We start from the raw sequence: 18,704 nt of genomic DNA, 5'->3' as shown, positions 1-18,704 counted from the left end.
ACAATCTTTGGCACTAAAGTTTGGCAGATAAAAATAATTCCTGAAACGTTGCAACACAGAACCATGAAATTATTAATTAGATGATTATACACATGGTAATTTAATTTACGACACATTTAATGAAACATCTATCCATCCATTTTCTATAGCCACTTATCCTCACAAGGGTTGCAGCTTGCTGGTGACTATCCCAGCTGGTTTCGGGTAGTAAACAGCCTCAACTGGTTGTCAGACAGTGGTATGAAGTTTAATTAAACGTTTAATTTAATTATTTATTTAATGAAACTTTTAATGAATGAAACATTGACACAATTACATTTTTAATTAATACATGAAAGGTTTAATGTATTAGTTTTATTGCCTGTTGCTTTAAATAAAGCATCAGTAAAGAATTTTGTGGGAAATATCCTTTCATAAAAGTTTGCCCAGAGTAACCACTTAATATAGTGTTCAGTGCATTGCAAATTCTCACAATCAGCCATTCACATTCATACACCTATCGATCTGTACTATATAGATGCATGCATTTTAGGTTCAAATGTGCCCAGAGATAGTTTTACTTCATTCAAATACAAACATTTAAATATTTGTACGTTTGACTGTTTTCTTTGAAACAAGGTTTCTTTGAAACAAGGTTTCAAAGAACACAGTCAAACTTGCAAGTATTTAAATGTATTTGAATGAAGTAAAACTATCTCTGGGCACATTTGAACCTAAAATGCATGCAGCTATACACAATCGCTTATTTTGAAAACTGAAAGCTGACCCGAGAAACTTCCGCTCATAAATTGTTGTGTCCTCAATAAAGTCGAGGTCGCCAAACATCAGGCTTACCCTATTGGGCAAAATCTCGAGCTGTTTGAAAAGGAACACATTTGATTGGTTGCTCTTTCTTTACTGTTACTGGTCGTGTGTTCCGTAAATGGCGTAACCGGACGGCCAATGCTACTTTTAACTAATTTTCATTTATGTTCACAAAGAAATATTTTTCAAATAGTGTGCATATTTTAGTACGTTCTCATTTTATTAATTGATCGTCGTTTTGCTATCTATACTTATTTAATGTTTTCATGCAATATATGTCATTGAGATAATCGTATCCTGGTTAGCATCTTTGTTAAAAGTTTAGGCCGCGGACGATTGTGTTGTGGATTAAACAACCGTCGCTACACAATTTTGGAGTTAAAAAAAAATCCAGTGAGGGGGAAAAATAAACAAAACGGGAGCTAATTAGGTCCGATGCAGTTATTGAGACCTGTGTTGTAATATCGGTGTAATTGAAGACATCTCACGGACGGCATCATTTTGAGGATCACAAAGGAAGATGTCCTACGGCGCTGCAGGAAACGATGGGATGGCGAATTTGATGGTAAATATATCGCCTAAAAACATTGTATTCTTCATGATAATTGCATAGACATCCGGTTGTATGGGTTTATTAAGTAATTCGGGTTTGCGTCGCGGTTTATAGGTTAACTCATTAATTCCAATTGCAATGGCGATTATTTTCGTTTGCAGTCTACATTTATTAGCGAAACGGCAGCAGCCACTTGTGTAGCCGCAGAAATTTGAAGTACTCGAGTCTGCAAACACAATTCATCCCATGATATACTCAACACATTTCATTAGCGTTTCTAGAGAACTTTTTTTCAACCACCTTCAGCTAGCGTGCCATGCCAAGGTTTAAAGGTAAAATTATGTGGTGTAATTATACGGTAGTGGAGTGGTTACCAATCTTTAGGTCTTAAATAGATTCTTGAACCTTTTTGTCTCACCATGAGTACCCCTTACGCAACGTGCTGATGAATGTGTAAATGTAGAACTCAATGCTTCTAATTAATTAATTAATTAAAGTCTTTGTACCTCATCTCTTTCATTTGAACATAGAATTTTATGGAGTAGTTCCAAACTCACATATTCAATTAAATACATTGTCTCCAAAACGCACGGGAGAACTAGTCCCCGCTTGCTTCTTGTCTCAATGCATTATGTCACATCTAGAATGAAACTTTATTGCAGCAGAACATATCACACATCATTTTAACAGTAGCATGTCACACATTTCAATCTTATCATGATCATCATATTCATCCAAACAGCATTTATGTTCTCCTCCACCACCTCTTCCTCCATCTAATTGCTACAAGTCTGTAACCTACACAATTCTGTACACTTTAACTTTTTTGAAAGGCAGGAGCAGTCAGGACGTTTGAAGAAACACATTTGTACACATTTGTAGGCCAAAAGTTTCAGGACAGCCAATGGGGCTGTTGGTCCTTGCATCCAGACCAATAGCAGCATTCCTGTAAAATAAGTAAACATTTCTTCAATTACTCATTCATAAAAACAATTCCAGCAAGATTGTAAAATTCAGTTCATGGGTTGTTGTCAGGGTTATCTTTAAAAGAAGACTAAGACAAGCCCTGCTGCTAAACAGCAAAATAGTAACTCAGACCAGCCAAGATGGACTTTTCTCTGCCTGGGTAAAGGGAAAAAAGCTTGGCGTACACACTCATGCGTTGCCAATAGCATTTTCGTTGCTCAAGCGTCCCTGCCTGCTGAATGAATAAAATTCAGCAAAGCACTGCACATTACAAGACATAACAAAAAGAGCCAGCCGTGCGCCACCAACAGCTGGGCCAAGGTCCCGGCTCACACTTTACGGCTTCAACAACTTTATCTAAGGACTGGGGCGAGATGAACTAAGACTGCATAGATGGATAGCAATGCACACTATTCTAGACAAGAAATAAGCACATAATGATAACAACCTAATAATATGATTTCCTTCACATATCCCCCCCCCGATTATCATTATTAAAACACATCAAACGATGTCGAAAGCTATGGCTTGAGCGGGAGGAAAACTACCCAAAAACCCTGAGGGAAAATGGTAGAAACCCTTCCCAAGCAAGAGCTTGTTACAAAAGAAAAACAAGCAAAAGCTAAAGCTCTTTTTGGTCCAGCACATGTATATACACATCACAAACCATGGGATATCAACATCCTACGTCTAAAATCTTTTCCGTAGGTGCATCTTGAATGGTTAACATATTTTTTGAATCGTCGTCACTCAGCCATGGCCATGGTCACTTGCGCTGCTAACCCCAACAGCATCCGTGATTGTCTGTTTTGGATGGTTATTAGTTAAGTAGCATGTAATTGTGAGGCTGTGTGCGTAAAAGGTGCCTCCGTGAAATCAGTTAACGTGTATATTTTATGATTGAAATAATTGCGCAACTCAGTTTGTTTGTACACAGTCACCGGAAAAAGAGCACCAATTATGGCAAATGCGAACCCGCTGCATTTGCTTTGTCAATCAATTTGTCCATGTCAGGAATGCTCCAGGGCATGCCAATCGCAACAAAAATGAACTGAAGTTAGTCTGGTGATTGGGAGCGATTGTTTGTCAGTGTTGCGTTTGGACCTATGGGTGGAGTTCTCAACAGTTAAATAAACGTAACGTTTAACACTGTTCCTGTGATGTCCGTCAGGAGCTGGAGGTTGCCCATGACACAGGTGGGCAACCGCTGTCTGTGAGAGGTAGGCGTTGTTAGTTGTCCAGACACAAGGGTGCCACCAAGCAGCATGCTGCTCGGAGAAGTGCTGGCGGACAGGCCATTTTCCTGAGAGCTGTGTGTTTACCACAAAAACCCTTTCTCCCTCTGTGGTCTTTTTTTGGTGCACCGTCCGTGCACTTGGGGGTGCTGATCCTCACTTCGAGGGACTGGCGTCGCTAGGCCTGTCAACAGGGGGTCGAAGGATCTCGCACTGCGACAGGTGGATCCACCTGTCGCGTCTTTCAACTTTCACCGCTGTTGGTGTTCGCTGCGATCACCTGGAATGGGCCATTTTAGCGTTCACTGTCCCAACGAGGTCGTCAGCACCTTGAGGAACACCTGGTCTTCGATCTGGACCTGGGTATTTATTCTGTGGGATAGAACACACTGGCCAGTCATTGTGCTTATGCATCTCCCTTGTGCCAAACAGTATTTTCATGTGAACTTAAATAGAACATCCACTGGGTGGCTGGTCAGCGGTTAAATCTGGTAGTCCGTATGGTCCTCCATATACTAATTCAAGTGGTGATAACGTTTTTCCTTCAGTGGAACAATTCTCACTCCTGTGGCGGGTAGGAATGCAATCTGGTCGCGGTCTCTTTATCGCTTGCATTGTTACTATGAGTATGGCTTTGACTGTCCCATTTGTTCTTTCAACAAGCCCTTCTGATATTCAACAGTTCTCCAATTTTTGTGATAGCTTTTTCACAAAATGTAATCAATTGTTATTTCTAATTACTCTCAGAATGCCAAATGTCAGTATGATTTGATCACACAATGCTTTGATAACTGTTTTTGCATCACAATGCGCTGTTGGGAATAATTCAACCCACTTTAAGAATGCATCTTATATGATGAAGCAATATTGCTTTCCTAATGCCTTATTTAATTCAATATCATCAATATATATCATATGAAATGGTTCGGGTGGTTCTGGAAATTTGCCTCTAAGTGGTCACAAATAAACTTGCGCATTATTCCGAAAACAGATATCACAACATTGACCCAAAAAAAAAAATGTTGAGTATAATGTGAACCCATATGCAACTGATCATACAAATGCCCCCCTGTTGACACATGGCAAAGCTCATGTGTCAACTTTGCTGCTCATTCAAATCAAAACTTTTGTAACCATGGTTTTCCAACTGCCAATCTACTTATTCCATCAACATCTTGTTGTGCTCCTTTATTTAGCCAATATTGTTGCTCTAGTTTGGGAGCTGATTTTTTCTGTGATTTCAAGATTGTCTGTGTGTCTTGTTCATCATGTGGTGTGTCAACGCGGCTGTCTTGTGCTTTGGCAACTGTGGCATACCTATGACTGCTTCTTTTGGTTGCTTTGCTTACCTTATCGGTTTCCTGCTGTAATTGGGTCGTTTCTTTTCCTATTATGGTTTTGAAGCCACAGTTAACCCAAAGATGATAAAACACTTGCCATACTCGCTGTCTATCCATATTGTGACATCTTTGCTTTCAAATATTTCACATGCTTTAATCAGCGCGGCCAATTGAGCTGCCTGCACTGAACATGTTGATTTTGATGTTCCTTGAAATTTTCACATATATAGTAACTACATATCTCACCCTGTTGCGGCCGTCTTCCCCTTTGCTAGCTGAACCGTCAACAAAAACAACTTTTCCAGTCGGGAGATGGGTGTCAGTCAGGTCAGGTCTTGGTTTTGTGGAAATTTGGACGTGGCTTCCACAGTCATGTGGGATGCCGTCTACAGGTGTGGACAAAAGTGTTGCTTGGTTTAATGCTCCACATCTAACAATTACAATGTGTCCCTGTAACGCGGTGCAATATAAATGTCATGCAGGCGATAAAAGTGTAATTAGGGCCCGAGCAGCTACCGCTGCGAGAGCCCTCTTGTTTTTCTCCAGATTATTATTATTATTATTATTATTATTTACTGTGCAGCGCTTTTCCATTTTTGAGGGCCTAAACATGCACGAAAAGTCACCAAAATTTGCACATTTGTCGGGCCCGGTGAAAAATTGGATATTTTTGTGTTTCCCAAAACAATGCAAAAAAAATGGCTCTGCAGCGCCACCTAAGGTCGAAAAAGTGCACCTGGTCCCGGCCCGTTTGACCTAGAGCTACGAAAATTTTTAGGCATATGTAGGACCTAGAGACCTACAAAAAAGTCAGCGTGAGCCATGTGCTCAGATGTACAGAAAAAGAGTTATGAATTTTTGAATGTGCATTTTTGGCCCATTTTTGCACGTTTGCAGGTCCCAAACTGCTCCTTGTTTCTCCTAAACGCTTTACTCAATCGCCTTCAAATTTGCTGGTCCATATTCACACATAGGGGCACAAGTGGGCAAAATTTGGTGCAGATCCGCTGACATATATGATAGGGGCGTGGCTTCAAATTATGTGTTCAATTTTTCCTTCGCCAAGATGGACAAAAACCTTAATAACTTTGATGTACTAGCTTAAAAAAATCTAAAACTTCATATACACATGGAAACTTATGTCTTTAACACCTTTGAAAAAAGTTTTTTTAAATACCTACTAGCGCCGCCTAGTGGTTGATTAAAATGTTATTTTTTACACTTTCATGCATTGTGCTCAGTCTGTTTGAGTAAAACAAATGAAAATTGGTCAGAATATCATTAAGACATGGAATATTAAGGTTTTAAAATTTTACGACATTTCGATAATGGGCGTAGTCTGCACGCCACCTCAAAGTCAGATGACTCGCCAAAACGAAAAAAGTGGCTGTAATTGGCCCCAAAATGGCCTTATGAGTGGAAAATAGCCTCTCACTCCCGGCCCGTTTGACCTAAAGCTACAAAAATTTGTAGCCTTATGTAGGACCTCGAGCCCTACAAAAAAGTCAACACAAGCCATATGCTCAGATGTACAGAAAGAGAGTTATGAATTTTTGAATGTGCACCTTTGGCCCGTTTTTGCTCATTTGCAGGTCCCGAACTGCTCCTTTTTTCTCCCAAACACTTGACCCAATCGACTTCAAATTTGCTGTGGTGTTTTATCTCACTGAGAGCCACAACTGGAAAAATTTTTGTGAAGATCCCCCATCAAATATGTTGGGGGCGGGGCTTGATATTATGCCTTTGATGTTTACTTTGCAACATGTGACACAAACCTTTATAACTCAGTTTCACAAGCTTGGAAAAATCTGAAACTTCACAGACACATGAAGGCTCAAGCCCTTAACACATGTGTTTAAGAATTTCTTCAATTGCTTATAAGGCCACCTAGTGGCAAACGAAAATGTCAGTCTGATGTCTCGCCAAAACGAACAAAGTTGCTGCATTTGGACCCAGATGGTCTTATTTTTTCTAAACTTCATATATTTAATGGGTTTCCAATGCGGAATACACCTATCAATGTATTTTTTGTAATAGGGTGAGCGCCACCTTGTGGCAGCCAAAAATATAGCATTTTTTAAACATTTTTATGTGGTTTTTTTTTATGTGTAGCTGAGCCCTTTAAAGTAATATTGCTGAAATTAAGTCTGAAAAGCCTCTCGACAGCCTTGCTGACCTCCACAAAATTTTACGGTTTCGATAATGGGCGTGGCCTCTACGTCCATTTTCATTCCGAGGCTTTATCGGACCAGTAAAAGCTGCTGTAATTTGACCCAGATGATCTGATCTTCTCACATTTTCACACATTGGATGAAAATATTCTCCTTAACAAATCGACAAACATATATTCCAGTTTAAAGCTAGCGCCACCTAGTGGCTGCAAAAAATATTATCAGCCGAAAGATCACAGTCAATCCTGTTTGGTTTGATCTACAGCTATGAAACTTTGTAGGCAAATGGAAGACTGTAAGACCTACAAAAAAGTCAACAAGAGTTATGTGCTAGGATGTACAGAAAAAATATGAATTTTTTTAATGTGCGGTTTTGCTCCATTCTTAGACATTAGCTGGTCTCAAACGAGTGCCTTTTTCTCTTAAACAGTTCACCCCATTACCTTCAACTTTGGCATGGATCATTGTCCGACTGAGGGGCACACTTAGTCTAAATATCATGAAGATCTCATATATATGTATAAGGTGGGGGTGGAGCTTCAAATTATGTTTAATATTTCCTTCGCCAAGAGTGACAAAAACCTTGATAACTCAGCTGTGACAGCTTAAAACCATCTGAAACTTTCCTGGGAATTTAAAAGTCATGCCCTAATACAGCTATGTGATAAACTTTCAAATCATTTACAGCGCCACCCAGTGGCGGACAAAAATCTCATTTTTTATACTTTTATGTACTGTGAAATGCCTGTTTGACTAAATTAACTAAAAAATGGTCAGAAAAGCTATGACACATTGGTTCTCAATTAAGGTTCTCAATTTTTATTACTTTTCAATAAAGGGCGTGGCCTCTATGTAAACTCAAAGTCCGATGTCTCGCTAAAACGGTAAAAGTTGCTGTAATTGGACCTAGACGATCTGATATTTTTAAAACTTCATATATGGGATGGGAGTCCAATGTGAAACACACCTACAAGTCTGATTTTTATCATAGTACGAGCGCCACCTAGTGGCAGCAAAAAATATAGCAAATCCTTAATGTTTTTATGTACTCTGCTGAGCCCCTTGAAGTGATATCCCTTAAATGTTTTCTGAAAAGCCAGTGGCCATGCCTTATGCCCTCCACAAATCAGTACGATGTTTCGACAGTGGGTGTGGCCTATATGGCATTGAAAGTCACAAAATTGGAACAATAAAAGCTGCAGTTACTCCACCCACATTGTCCCACCTTGTCTAAATTTTACATATTTGGTAAGAGTCCTGCACTGAAGGGATCTACAACTAATTTTTCATCATTCATAGTCCTTGTTCATACCCCGACCTGTTCATACCCCAACGTGCACAGGTTTGCGAGGGCCCTTTATAGCTGCTTGCAGCTCTAGTTTTTTTTTTGTTTTTGGTTCCAGCAACAAAATAAATACATAGAGAACCCTCAACGTGAGGGATGAAACAACACAACCTCCGCTGAAGCCTCCACTGCCAATGCTGCGGCCGGCATCACCTGAACACCTTCAGGGGTTGGCTCAGCAACTGCGTCCAATTCTTTCGTATAAAATTCAACTGGCCTCAGTTTCCCGCCATACTTCTGCAACAAAACTGATGAAATGAATCCCTGTTTAGCTGTCACTCTTTGCTCGAATGGTTTGCCTGTAATTAGGTAGTGCCAATACGGATGAATTAATTAATTCCAATTACACACTCTCAAATGCATCGTCAGCTTTTTCATAAATGATATCAGACAGTGGCCTAGTCAATTCAAAATAATTTTGGAATCTATGTGCTACAATAATTACACAGCCTCAAAATGACATTATTTTTCTTTTGGTCTGTGATTTTCGGGCCTCTACAACGGCCTCCTCTTATCTATCACTAACAATTCTGCCATCCTTATCTCATTAGTTCTGCCAACCTTCTTCCATTTGTTTTCACTTGCCCAACATCTTTCTTGACACAACTCCAAAATTCTATGCATTCAATTTTGTCTTTTAACTCTCTCTTATAACCTTCTTTTCCTCTACCACAATTGCTGTTTCCAACACAATGCACTTCTTCTTCCCCATCACACTAGAATGTCTGTTTTCTTCCCTACCTTCTTCTACCTTTTTTCTACTACTCCACTCAGCTGAATAGTCAATTTATTTAATCTCTGAGTGTTGGAGTTCACTCACGTCTACATTTTTATTTGGAGTATAATTCCATTTCGTCTTGCATTTTTTTCAGCTGCTGTCAATGTGTTCAGCCTGTTTATCCATTATCTAACATAAAGTGATTTTTCTTTTTAGAAAACTCTCGCAAACTATACTATATAAAACAATTAACATATAATCCTCCTTTTCATCCTCCTTTTGCACAGTTGAATCTATTTTACTGTAAAATTTGATACTATCATGCTAATCCATCCAAACAATTACTATAAGGCATCACTCTTCTACATTCTTGATTAATATTTTGTAAGGTGCCAGGCTTTCCTCCGCTTTTATGTACCTGTCTTTTGGGCAGGGCCTGCAAACAAAAATAATTCTGGATTTTCTGTCTCCTTCACCTTTTTATGCAGGGTTTGCTACTTGGATGATGAAATACAACTCCCTATTACGTATCTACGCAATTTTCTATACAGGTGTGGATGACAGAGAACAGTCATATTCCTGTTTTCAGAAAGTGGAGGATACATTCCAAAATAAGTCGCAGTTGCGGTGAAAAGGGAGGCAGAGGCCACTGGTTGCCACCCCTGCTCTCCACGCCCTTGCTTTCTCCCATTATCTGCAATCCTCCCAAGCAGCTTTGTTTGGTGTCTACATGTGTTTTATTTTCTCTACAGGTCATTTAATGGCTGGTGCTATTTCCTTATCCAACCTTTTCTCTTTTATCGATTTTGCTATTTGAAGTTTTTCTTCAGCTTTGTTGTAACAAATTCAGTGGTCTGTCTCAATTTCCCAATTTATAATATTTTCCACTTTAAAGAACAACACCAACAACAAAATCAACTTTAGCAATAATGACAATTCTCACAACTATGGCAACAACAATAACAACAACACATGCAGACTAGAGCTGCAAGCAGCTATCAAGGGCCCTCGCAGACCTGTGCACCTTGGGTATGAACAGGTCAGGGTATGAACAAGGACTATGAACGATGAAAAATTAGTTGTAGATCACTTCAGTGCAGGACTCTTGTCAAGTTTGTAAAAATTAGAGTGGGATAATGTGGGTTGAGTTACTCCAGCTTTTATCGTTACAGTTGTGTGACTTTACACTGTCGTATCGGCCACGCCCATTATCGAAACATCGTACCATTTGGTGGAAGGCATTAGGCGTGGCCAATGAATTTTCAGACATTAAGGGATATCACTTCAAGGAGCTCAGCAGAGTACATAAAAATGTTAAGGAATTGCTATATTTTTTTGCTGCCACTAGGTGGCGCTTGTACTATGATAAAAAAATAGGCTTATAGGTGTGTTTCACATTGGACACCCATCCCATATACGAAGTTTGCAAATATCAGATCATCTAGGTCCAATTACAGCAACTTTTACCGTTTTGGCGAGAAATCGGGACTTTGAGTTGGCATAGAGGCCAGGGCCTCTATGGAAAAGTCATAAAAGTTGAGAACCTTCATTTTCCACTGTGTCATAGCTTTTCTGACCACTTTTGAGTTCATTTAGTCAAACAGGCATTGCACAGTACATGAAAGTGTAAAAAATGAGATTTTTGTCCGCCACTAGGTGGCGCTGTAAATGATTTGGATAATTATCACATAGCTGAATAAGGGCATGACTTTTGAAGTCCCTGCAGAGTTTCACATGGTTTGAAGCTGAAACAGCGAGTTATTAAGGTTTTTGTCCCTCTTGGCGAAGGAAATATCAAACATAATTTGAAGCTCCACCCCATCTTATATGTTATGAGATATTCATGATATTTGGACTGTGTGTGCCCCTCAGTTGGATAATGATTCATGCCAAACCTGAAGGTAATGGGGTGAATCGTTTAAGAGAAAAAGGCACTCGTTTGAGACCAGCTAATGTCTAAGAATGGGTCAAAACTGCACATTAAAAAAATTCATAACAATTTTTCTGTACATCCTAGCAAATCACTTTTATTGACTTTTTTGTAGGTCTTACAGTCCTTCATTTGCCTACAAAGTTTCATAGCTTTAGGTCAAACCAAACAGGATTGACTGTATTTTTTCGACTTATGACATTTTTTGCAGCCACTAGGTGGCGCTAGCTTTAAACTGGAATATATTTTTGTCGATATGTTCAAGAGAATATTTTCATCCAATGTGTGAAAATGTGAGAAGATCAGATCATCTGGGTCAAATTACAGCAACTTTTACTGGACAGATAAAACTTCGGAATGAAAATGGTCGTAGAGGCCACGCCCATTATCGAAACTTCGTAAAATTTGGTGGAGGTCAGCAGGGCTGTTTAGAGGCTTTTCAGACTTAATTTCAGCGATATTACTTCAAAGGGCTCAGCTAAACACATAAAAATGTTTAAAAAATGCTATATTTTTGGCTGCCACTAGGTGGCGCTCGTACTATGACAAAAAATACATTGATAGGTGTATTCCGCATTGGAAACCCATCAAATATATCAAGTTTAGAAAAGAAAAGACCATCTGGGTCCAAATAGAGCAACTTTGTTCGTTTTCGCGAGACATCAGACTGACATTTTTGTTTGCCACTAGATGGCCTTATAAGCAATTGAAGATTATTTTAAACACTTGTGTTAAGGGCTTGAGTCTCCATGTGTGTGAAGTTTCAGATTTTTTCCAAGCTTGTAAAGCTGAGTTATAAAGGTTTGTTTCACATGTGGCAAAGTAATCATCAAAGGCATAATATAAAGCCCCGCCCCAAACATATTTGATGGCGGATCATCACAAAAATTTGAACAATTGTGCCTCACAGTCAGATAAAACATCACAGCAAATTTGAAGTCGATCAGGTTAAACGTTTGGGAGTAAAAAGGAGCAGTTCGGGACCTGCAAATGAGCAAAAACGGGCCAAAAGTGCACATTCAAAAATTCATAACTCTCTTTCTGTACATCTGAGCATATGGCTCGTGCTGACTTTTTTGTAGGGCTCGAGGTCCTACATAAGGCTACAAATTTTTGTAGCTCTAGGTCAAACGGGCCGGGAGTGCAAGGCTATTTTCCACTCATAAGGCCATTTTGGGGCCAATTACAGCCACTTTTTTCGTTTTGGCGAGTCATCTGACTTTGAGGTGGCGTGCAGACCACGCCCATTATCGAAAAGTCGTAAAATTTTAAAACCTTAATATTCCATGTCTTAATGATATTCTGACCAATTTTAATGATATTTGACTTTTCGTGCATGTTTAGGCCCTCAAAAATGGAAAAGCGCTGCACAGTAAATAATAATAATAATAATAAGCGGTAGCTGCTCGGGCCCTAATAATAATAATAACTAGAGCTGCAAGCAGCTCTAAAGGGCCCTCGCAGACCTGTGCATGTTGGGGTATGAGCAGTTCGGGGTATGAACAAGGACTATGAACGATGAAAAATTAGTTGTAGATGACTTCAGTGCAGGACTCTTATCAAATTTGTAAAATTTAGAGGTGGGCTAATGTGGGTTGAGTTACTGCAGGTTTTATCGTTACAGTTGTGTGACTTTACACTGTCGTATCGGCCACGCCTATTATCGAAACATCGTACTATTTGGTGGAGGGCATTAGGCGTGGCCAATGGCTTTTCAGACATTTTATAAGGGATATAACTTTAAGGGGCTCAGCATAGTACATAAAAACGTTAAGGAATTGCTATATTTTTTGCTGCCACTAGGTGGCGCTCAAACTATGATAAAAAATATGCTTGTCGGTGTGTTTCACATTGGACACCCCTCCCATATACAAAGTTTTGCAAATATCAGATCATCTTGGTCCAATTACAGCAACTTTTACCGTTTTGGTGAGAAATCAGACTTTGAGTTGGCAAACAGGCAACGCCTTTTATTGAAAAGTCATAAAAGTTGAGAACCTTCATTTTCCACTGTGTCATAGCTTTTCTGACCATTTTTTAGTTCATGTAGTCAAACAGACATTGCACAGTACATGAAAGTGTAAAAAATGAGATTTTTGTCCGCCACTAGGTGGCGCTGTAAATGATTTGGATAATTATCACATAGCTGAATAAGGGCATGACTTTTGAAGTCCCTGCAAAAGTTTCACATGGTTTGAAGCTTAAACAGCTGAGTTATTAAGGTTTTTGTTCTTCTTGGCGAAGGAAATATTCAAAATAATTTGAAGCTCCGCCCACATCTTACAAGTCATGGGATCTTCACAAAAGCTTCCCTCCATAATCTCTACAAATGCATTCACATCAGCCCTATCCTTCTGTATCCTGGGCCTTTGTAGCTCTTGATGGCTGAAAACCTCAGGGGATTCATTCCCTACCATGCTCCTTATTAGCCAGATACTGACTTTTGTTTTCTGAAGTCAAGATAGTATCAGGTGACTGCAGCAGCTTTTAAGCTGAAACCCTTGGTTCCATCAGCAGTCTGGTTGTCCTTATATTACAGGCTAATACCTCAATTTATTCGATTCTTTTGTGGAAATCCACAGCTTAGAATTTATTGACAGTAGTTTAGAGCAGACAAATTGATTGATGTTGGGAGGCATAGCCGTATGTAGGCAGCACGGTTTATTTTATCTAATTCAGGGGTGTCCAAACTTTTTGCAAAGTGGGCCAGATTTGGTGTGTTAAAAATGTAGGGGGCCTTACCTTGGCAGGCATTCTTTACATATAATCGCAATTAATGTAAATACATTTCAGTGTTTAAGATTTGCGATGGAAATTGACCACGGGCCGGACTTTGGACATGTCTGATCTAATTATTTCACAAAAGCAGTCACAAGTAGCAAGTGGTAGTAGTTTTAATTAGTCATGTCCTTATTAATTCTCACACATCTGAGTCATAAAATAAATCAAATCAATCAAGACTCCCCTCATTTACCAGCCGTATAGCAAAATATCATTGTGTTATCCGCTTTTGGTACAACAGCCATTGCACTGCAACCTTACAAAAGTGCTTCCACACATTGGCACGGCAAACACCAATACCCTCTTAATATTCTAATAGTCTATGGTTGTACTTTAGAATGCTCAGGAAATAAATCTAGATGTGATATATTGCATCTCCCAAGTTCCTCCATTGATTGGTTCTGTAATGAATTTTCAGTTACATAGAAATCCATTGATTTTCAATGGACGAATATTAGTTATTAGTCAATACGGTATAAAATAGCAGTTAAGTGAATTCAACTATCAAACCCATACATTTTCTGAGCACTCATACTCTTGATATGATTTAGCAAAAGTTGGGATTTGATCCACCGTCCTTCAGTCTTCTGCCTCAATGTAATACTTTGTAATATGGGTGAAAATGTGTACGACATACATTTTGGCCTGTGTAATATGTGGAAAACTAAATTATTTATCTAAACTGTATTTTTTCTGCATGCCTACGCTATCAACGTATGATGTAAATTAGATTAAGACATATTCCATCATCCCACATATTTTAATACACCTATACCTATACATAAGCATGTATTGTGAGAAGTACTGGGCATGGGTATAAAGGCCTGCAAAAATATAACAAAGCTACCACTTAGAGAGTGCTATCATACCAAATTATGTCCCTCAGACATTGACGATTACAAAAATCAATAATAGATTTAGCCACCTCAGGTGGTACCGATATGTGATTTTTTTGGGGGGGGGCTCTGGCCCATAGACTAAGTTGTCCACCAGGCGCCGGCGCTGGAAACAAACCTGATGGAAAGTGGGGCCTACCAAGAGCGGCGGATAATACAATGGACCCCCATGTTACAATGTCCCCAACTTACGTTATTTTCATGTTGTGATGTGGAATACTGAGTTTTTTTATCCTCTCTTTATGATATTTTCCCGTTTTTTCCCCCAAAACAACAGTTGTGAACCTAGGGGCTTGGCTGTATTTGTTTCGTCTCTATCTGCAGGTGTTTTTAGGTAATTACACTTATTTTCTTTTGCCGTCCCTGCAACGCGTCAGTACAATTCTGGTCTGCTATTTGTCGGCGTCTCCTCACGGAGATGGTGGTCTGCTATTGGGCGGCCTCACTTGTTTCAAAATGGATTAATTCAAAGTTGAAAGGGACCCATGGCTAACCCTTTCAACTTTGAATTAATCCATTTGGGAAGTAAGAAGATGATTTATATGGAAATGATGCTGGAGATAACCCTTATTAGGGAATATCGGCATAACAAGCAGCACTATAGAAAGGTAATAAATCCTTTCTATATTTTTTATTTATGATGTTTTCTGAATGTATACATGTATATTATACAGTATATATGTAGCACTTACGATACTATTTTGATACCAATTTTTAATATGTATGTACAATTTTGATGTTTTTACCTGGGGATCTAAATCCATTAGCTATTTAAGATAGGTTTGGATTGCCCATCATACGCCAAATTCGCCTTAATCTCGTAACATGGGGGCCCACTGTATTGCAGCTCTGTCATTTTTAAAATATTAATGATCTCGTGAGAAACGGAATGATAGCCCCAGCTTCATTAGATTCTCTATTCTTGATGCCCAACCCTATTCATTGCTGCAGTTATCCATGATTGCATGATCAAAGATCTAATTTGATTAGATTTTTGGGACCAAAATTATTATGTCACACTTGTAAATAAAACGTCTTTTCGGCAGTTTTGCTTTCTGTGCCTTTTGTTTACCGCAATCTATAACCCTTTGCATCCAGCTGTTTAGCCTAAATGTTAGCACTTTGCAATGTCACTTTTCTATTTCTACTGTGGGTTCAATTCCCAGATCTAGCACGTGCAGATGATTTAAATTGACTTTTTAGAAGTTGTTTTTTCTTTTAGTTTTTTCTTTGAACATCATACTTCCTTGCATTGTTTCATTCTAAAATTATTTATGAATTATCGCGTTTTTCCACACACGAAGGTTTGCAGAGAAAAATGCCTTAGATTGAGTAAGTAGTGGATATAACTAATCAATTTAGTCGACGTTATTCGTCCAAATTCTGGCTTTTTTCATTTTTTTCTGTTTCATCAAATGCTTTTTGCATTGGAAAAAATACAGTAATCCCTCGCTGTATCGCATTTCATCTTTCACGGGTTCGCTGCTTCATGGATTTTTTACAGTGTGGAAATTAATTACAGCGCATTGTGCTTTGAATCCTGATTGGCTCAGGGGCTTTACTGTTGCCTCGAAATAAAATATTGACGCTGTACTCTATTGGTTTTTCACTTGTCAATTTATTACAAAAGGCAAGAGGATCCAAAAGCTTGCTTTCGTCTCTCCTGTGTCTCTCCTGTGTCCGAGTGCGCTCAGCTCAGCGCACAGGTTGCAAACGTGCCAGTAGGCACATTGACTGACAGCTTGGTCTCTGGGAGCCGATCACGTGACTCGTAGGCGTGCCGAGAGCAAACGCACACGCCCGGTCTGTGTGCCTACATAGAGAGCAATGGAGAAATGCACAGCTTTGGAAATCTGACTTTTACCTAGATTTGTTTTGTAATAAATTGAAATTTCAAGTGTATTGTTATGATATAAGAGGCTTCACTTTAATCCGATGTCCGGGCATATCCGTTTATAAAAATCTTCTTGCTCAGAGAAAGAAAGAGCTCAACAATACTCATAACAACTTGCGGGTTCAGGACGAAGACGCATAGCTGGGACTGTGAAATACGCAAGTGACAATGTTTCCAACTTTGTACGACTACATTAAAGTGATTGTCTTAAACAAATTTGGGGCTTTAAAACAGGTTTTGATTTCATGTTTTACTCTATAGTTTAGTACTGCATTTAAAAATAATAAAAAAATATAAAGCTGGCTACTTCACGGATTTCACTTTGGGCGTGTTATTTTTGGAACGTAACTCCCGCGATAAACGAGGGAAGACTGTACACTAGGGAGCTAATATTTCCCCAGGATAGTAAAAACATGAAGTTCAAAATGGGACTATGCTGCAATTTCTAACCTATTGCAAACAGGTTGGGGAGATTCACACTAAATTCTTGTTATAATGCCATTTTCTGGCTCATTGACTCCCATTATAAATCATCTTTTATTTATATGCTGTAAACTTGATGTGTTATAATGCATTTTCCGTAATTACTGATGCAATCGCTTCTTTGGCGAGTCAACACTATGGAAATAGAGGAATTTGTGTGTTGAGCGTCTTAACACTGAAAAGCCACTAGAGGGTGCCATAAGCCAAATGCATAAATTTGCTTGTGAAGCCCGCTGCAGATTGGTCAAAAATGAATGCGATAAAAACGTTTGGCATCACAATTTGGTGTGAATGTGTCTGAGCTCACTTTCAGTCTATTGGGGCATGCAGTAGCCCGCAAATGCAAAAAAAAGAAAAGCACTTGTTTATTGTTATTGCTGGGTAGGTGTTTGAATTTCTTTACTTTCACCGGTTCTGGGCATTTTGGGGGTCTTTGTCCTCGCGACAATCACTATTTTGCATTTTCACATGCCATCACAAAACTGTACAACACTGTCCAAACCAGCAATGACAAAGCCAACAGGTTCAAAGCATCAAAGCTTAATTGCAACATGCCTACTGGGTGAGAGACATGGTCCGAGACACCGCTACACAGCCCCCCCCCCCCCCTCCCCCACTTTCAGTCAATTTGGGCATGCATATTTGCAATTTTGCACGCGTGTACAAGCCAAATGTAAAAAAAAAAAAAAAATAAAAAAAAAGCACTTGTTTACTGTTATTGTTTGAATGTCAACTCTCACAAGGTGAGTGTTTGCATTTCTTTACTCTCATTGTTTCTGGACATTTTGGAGGTCTTTGTTCACGCGACAATCACTATTTTGCATTTTCATATGCAATCACAAAACTGTACAACACTGCCCAAATCAGCAATGACAAAGCCAACAAGATCAAAGCTTCATTGCAACATGGCAAGTCAACAATATGGAAATAGAGGGTGAGAAACATGGTCCTAGTGCTGGACTTCTGTCTAAGCGTAAACAATTTGATCTTTGCACAAAGCCACTTCGGGCATCAAACATCTGTGCAAAATGTGGAACTTACATTTGCAAAAACCACATGAAGACCCATTGCATGAAATGTTAAATGGGGGGAAAAGTAGTTTTGGTGTTTAATTAGTAATAGTCCGTTTCAGTAACCGGTGTTTTGTGTTCAGGAATTCTGCATATTGTTAACCATAAATTCTGTCATTAAATCAGTTATTGTCACTTTTTCACCTTCTTGTTCTAAAAAAAAAATCTATTGTTACGACCTTGACTTATCCAAGGATGTAATTATGTCACCCAAAATATTTTAGTTTGATTTATATATAGCTTATGTAGCATCATTAGTATTGCTGTTAGCATAATACTGCTATTATTGTCCACAGGGGGCATCATAACAAAAAACAAACTACAGTATATATATGTATAGGTAGGTCTAATGGTACTGAAATTGAAAAAATATTCAGAAATGACTTAGTTATCACATTTCAAAGGAAAAGCCATATTTTGGACAAAATGACAAGAATTTAGTTTGATTCAGAAAACTGCCATTGTGTAAAAACTGGGTATGCATAAAAAATGTTGTTATGACTTATGGACTTATTTGG

General features: G+C 38.9%; 1 protein-coding gene across 3 annotated transcripts in view; it reads left to right on the top strand.

Annotated features, from left to right (window-relative positions):
* The first annotated feature begins 919 nt into the window (after positions 1 to 919).
* The window catches only part of top2b (DNA topoisomerase II beta), a 178,050-nt gene continuing 160,265 nt past the window's right edge, over positions 920 to 18,704 (top strand). For all 3 annotated transcript variants that reach the window (XM_088404453.1, XM_088404452.1, XM_088404451.1), the window contains exon 1: positions 920 to 1,369. In XM_088404453.1, coding sequence (XP_088260579.1) covers positions 1,325 to 1,369 — 45 coding nt within the window. In that variant the 5' untranslated portion in view covers positions 920 to 1,324. The remainder of the gene's footprint in view (positions 1,370 to 18,704) is intronic.

Source organism: Hippichthys cyanospilos, chromosome 21 (assembly GCF_059441005.1).
Source record: "Hippichthys cyanospilos isolate Australia breed blue-spotted pipefish chromosome 21, RoL_Hcya_1.0, whole genome shotgun sequence".
Taxonomy (NCBI): Eukaryota; Metazoa; Chordata; class Actinopteri; order Syngnathiformes; family Syngnathidae; genus Hippichthys; species Hippichthys cyanospilos.
This window is presented reverse-complemented; position numbering and strand designations above follow the sequence as displayed.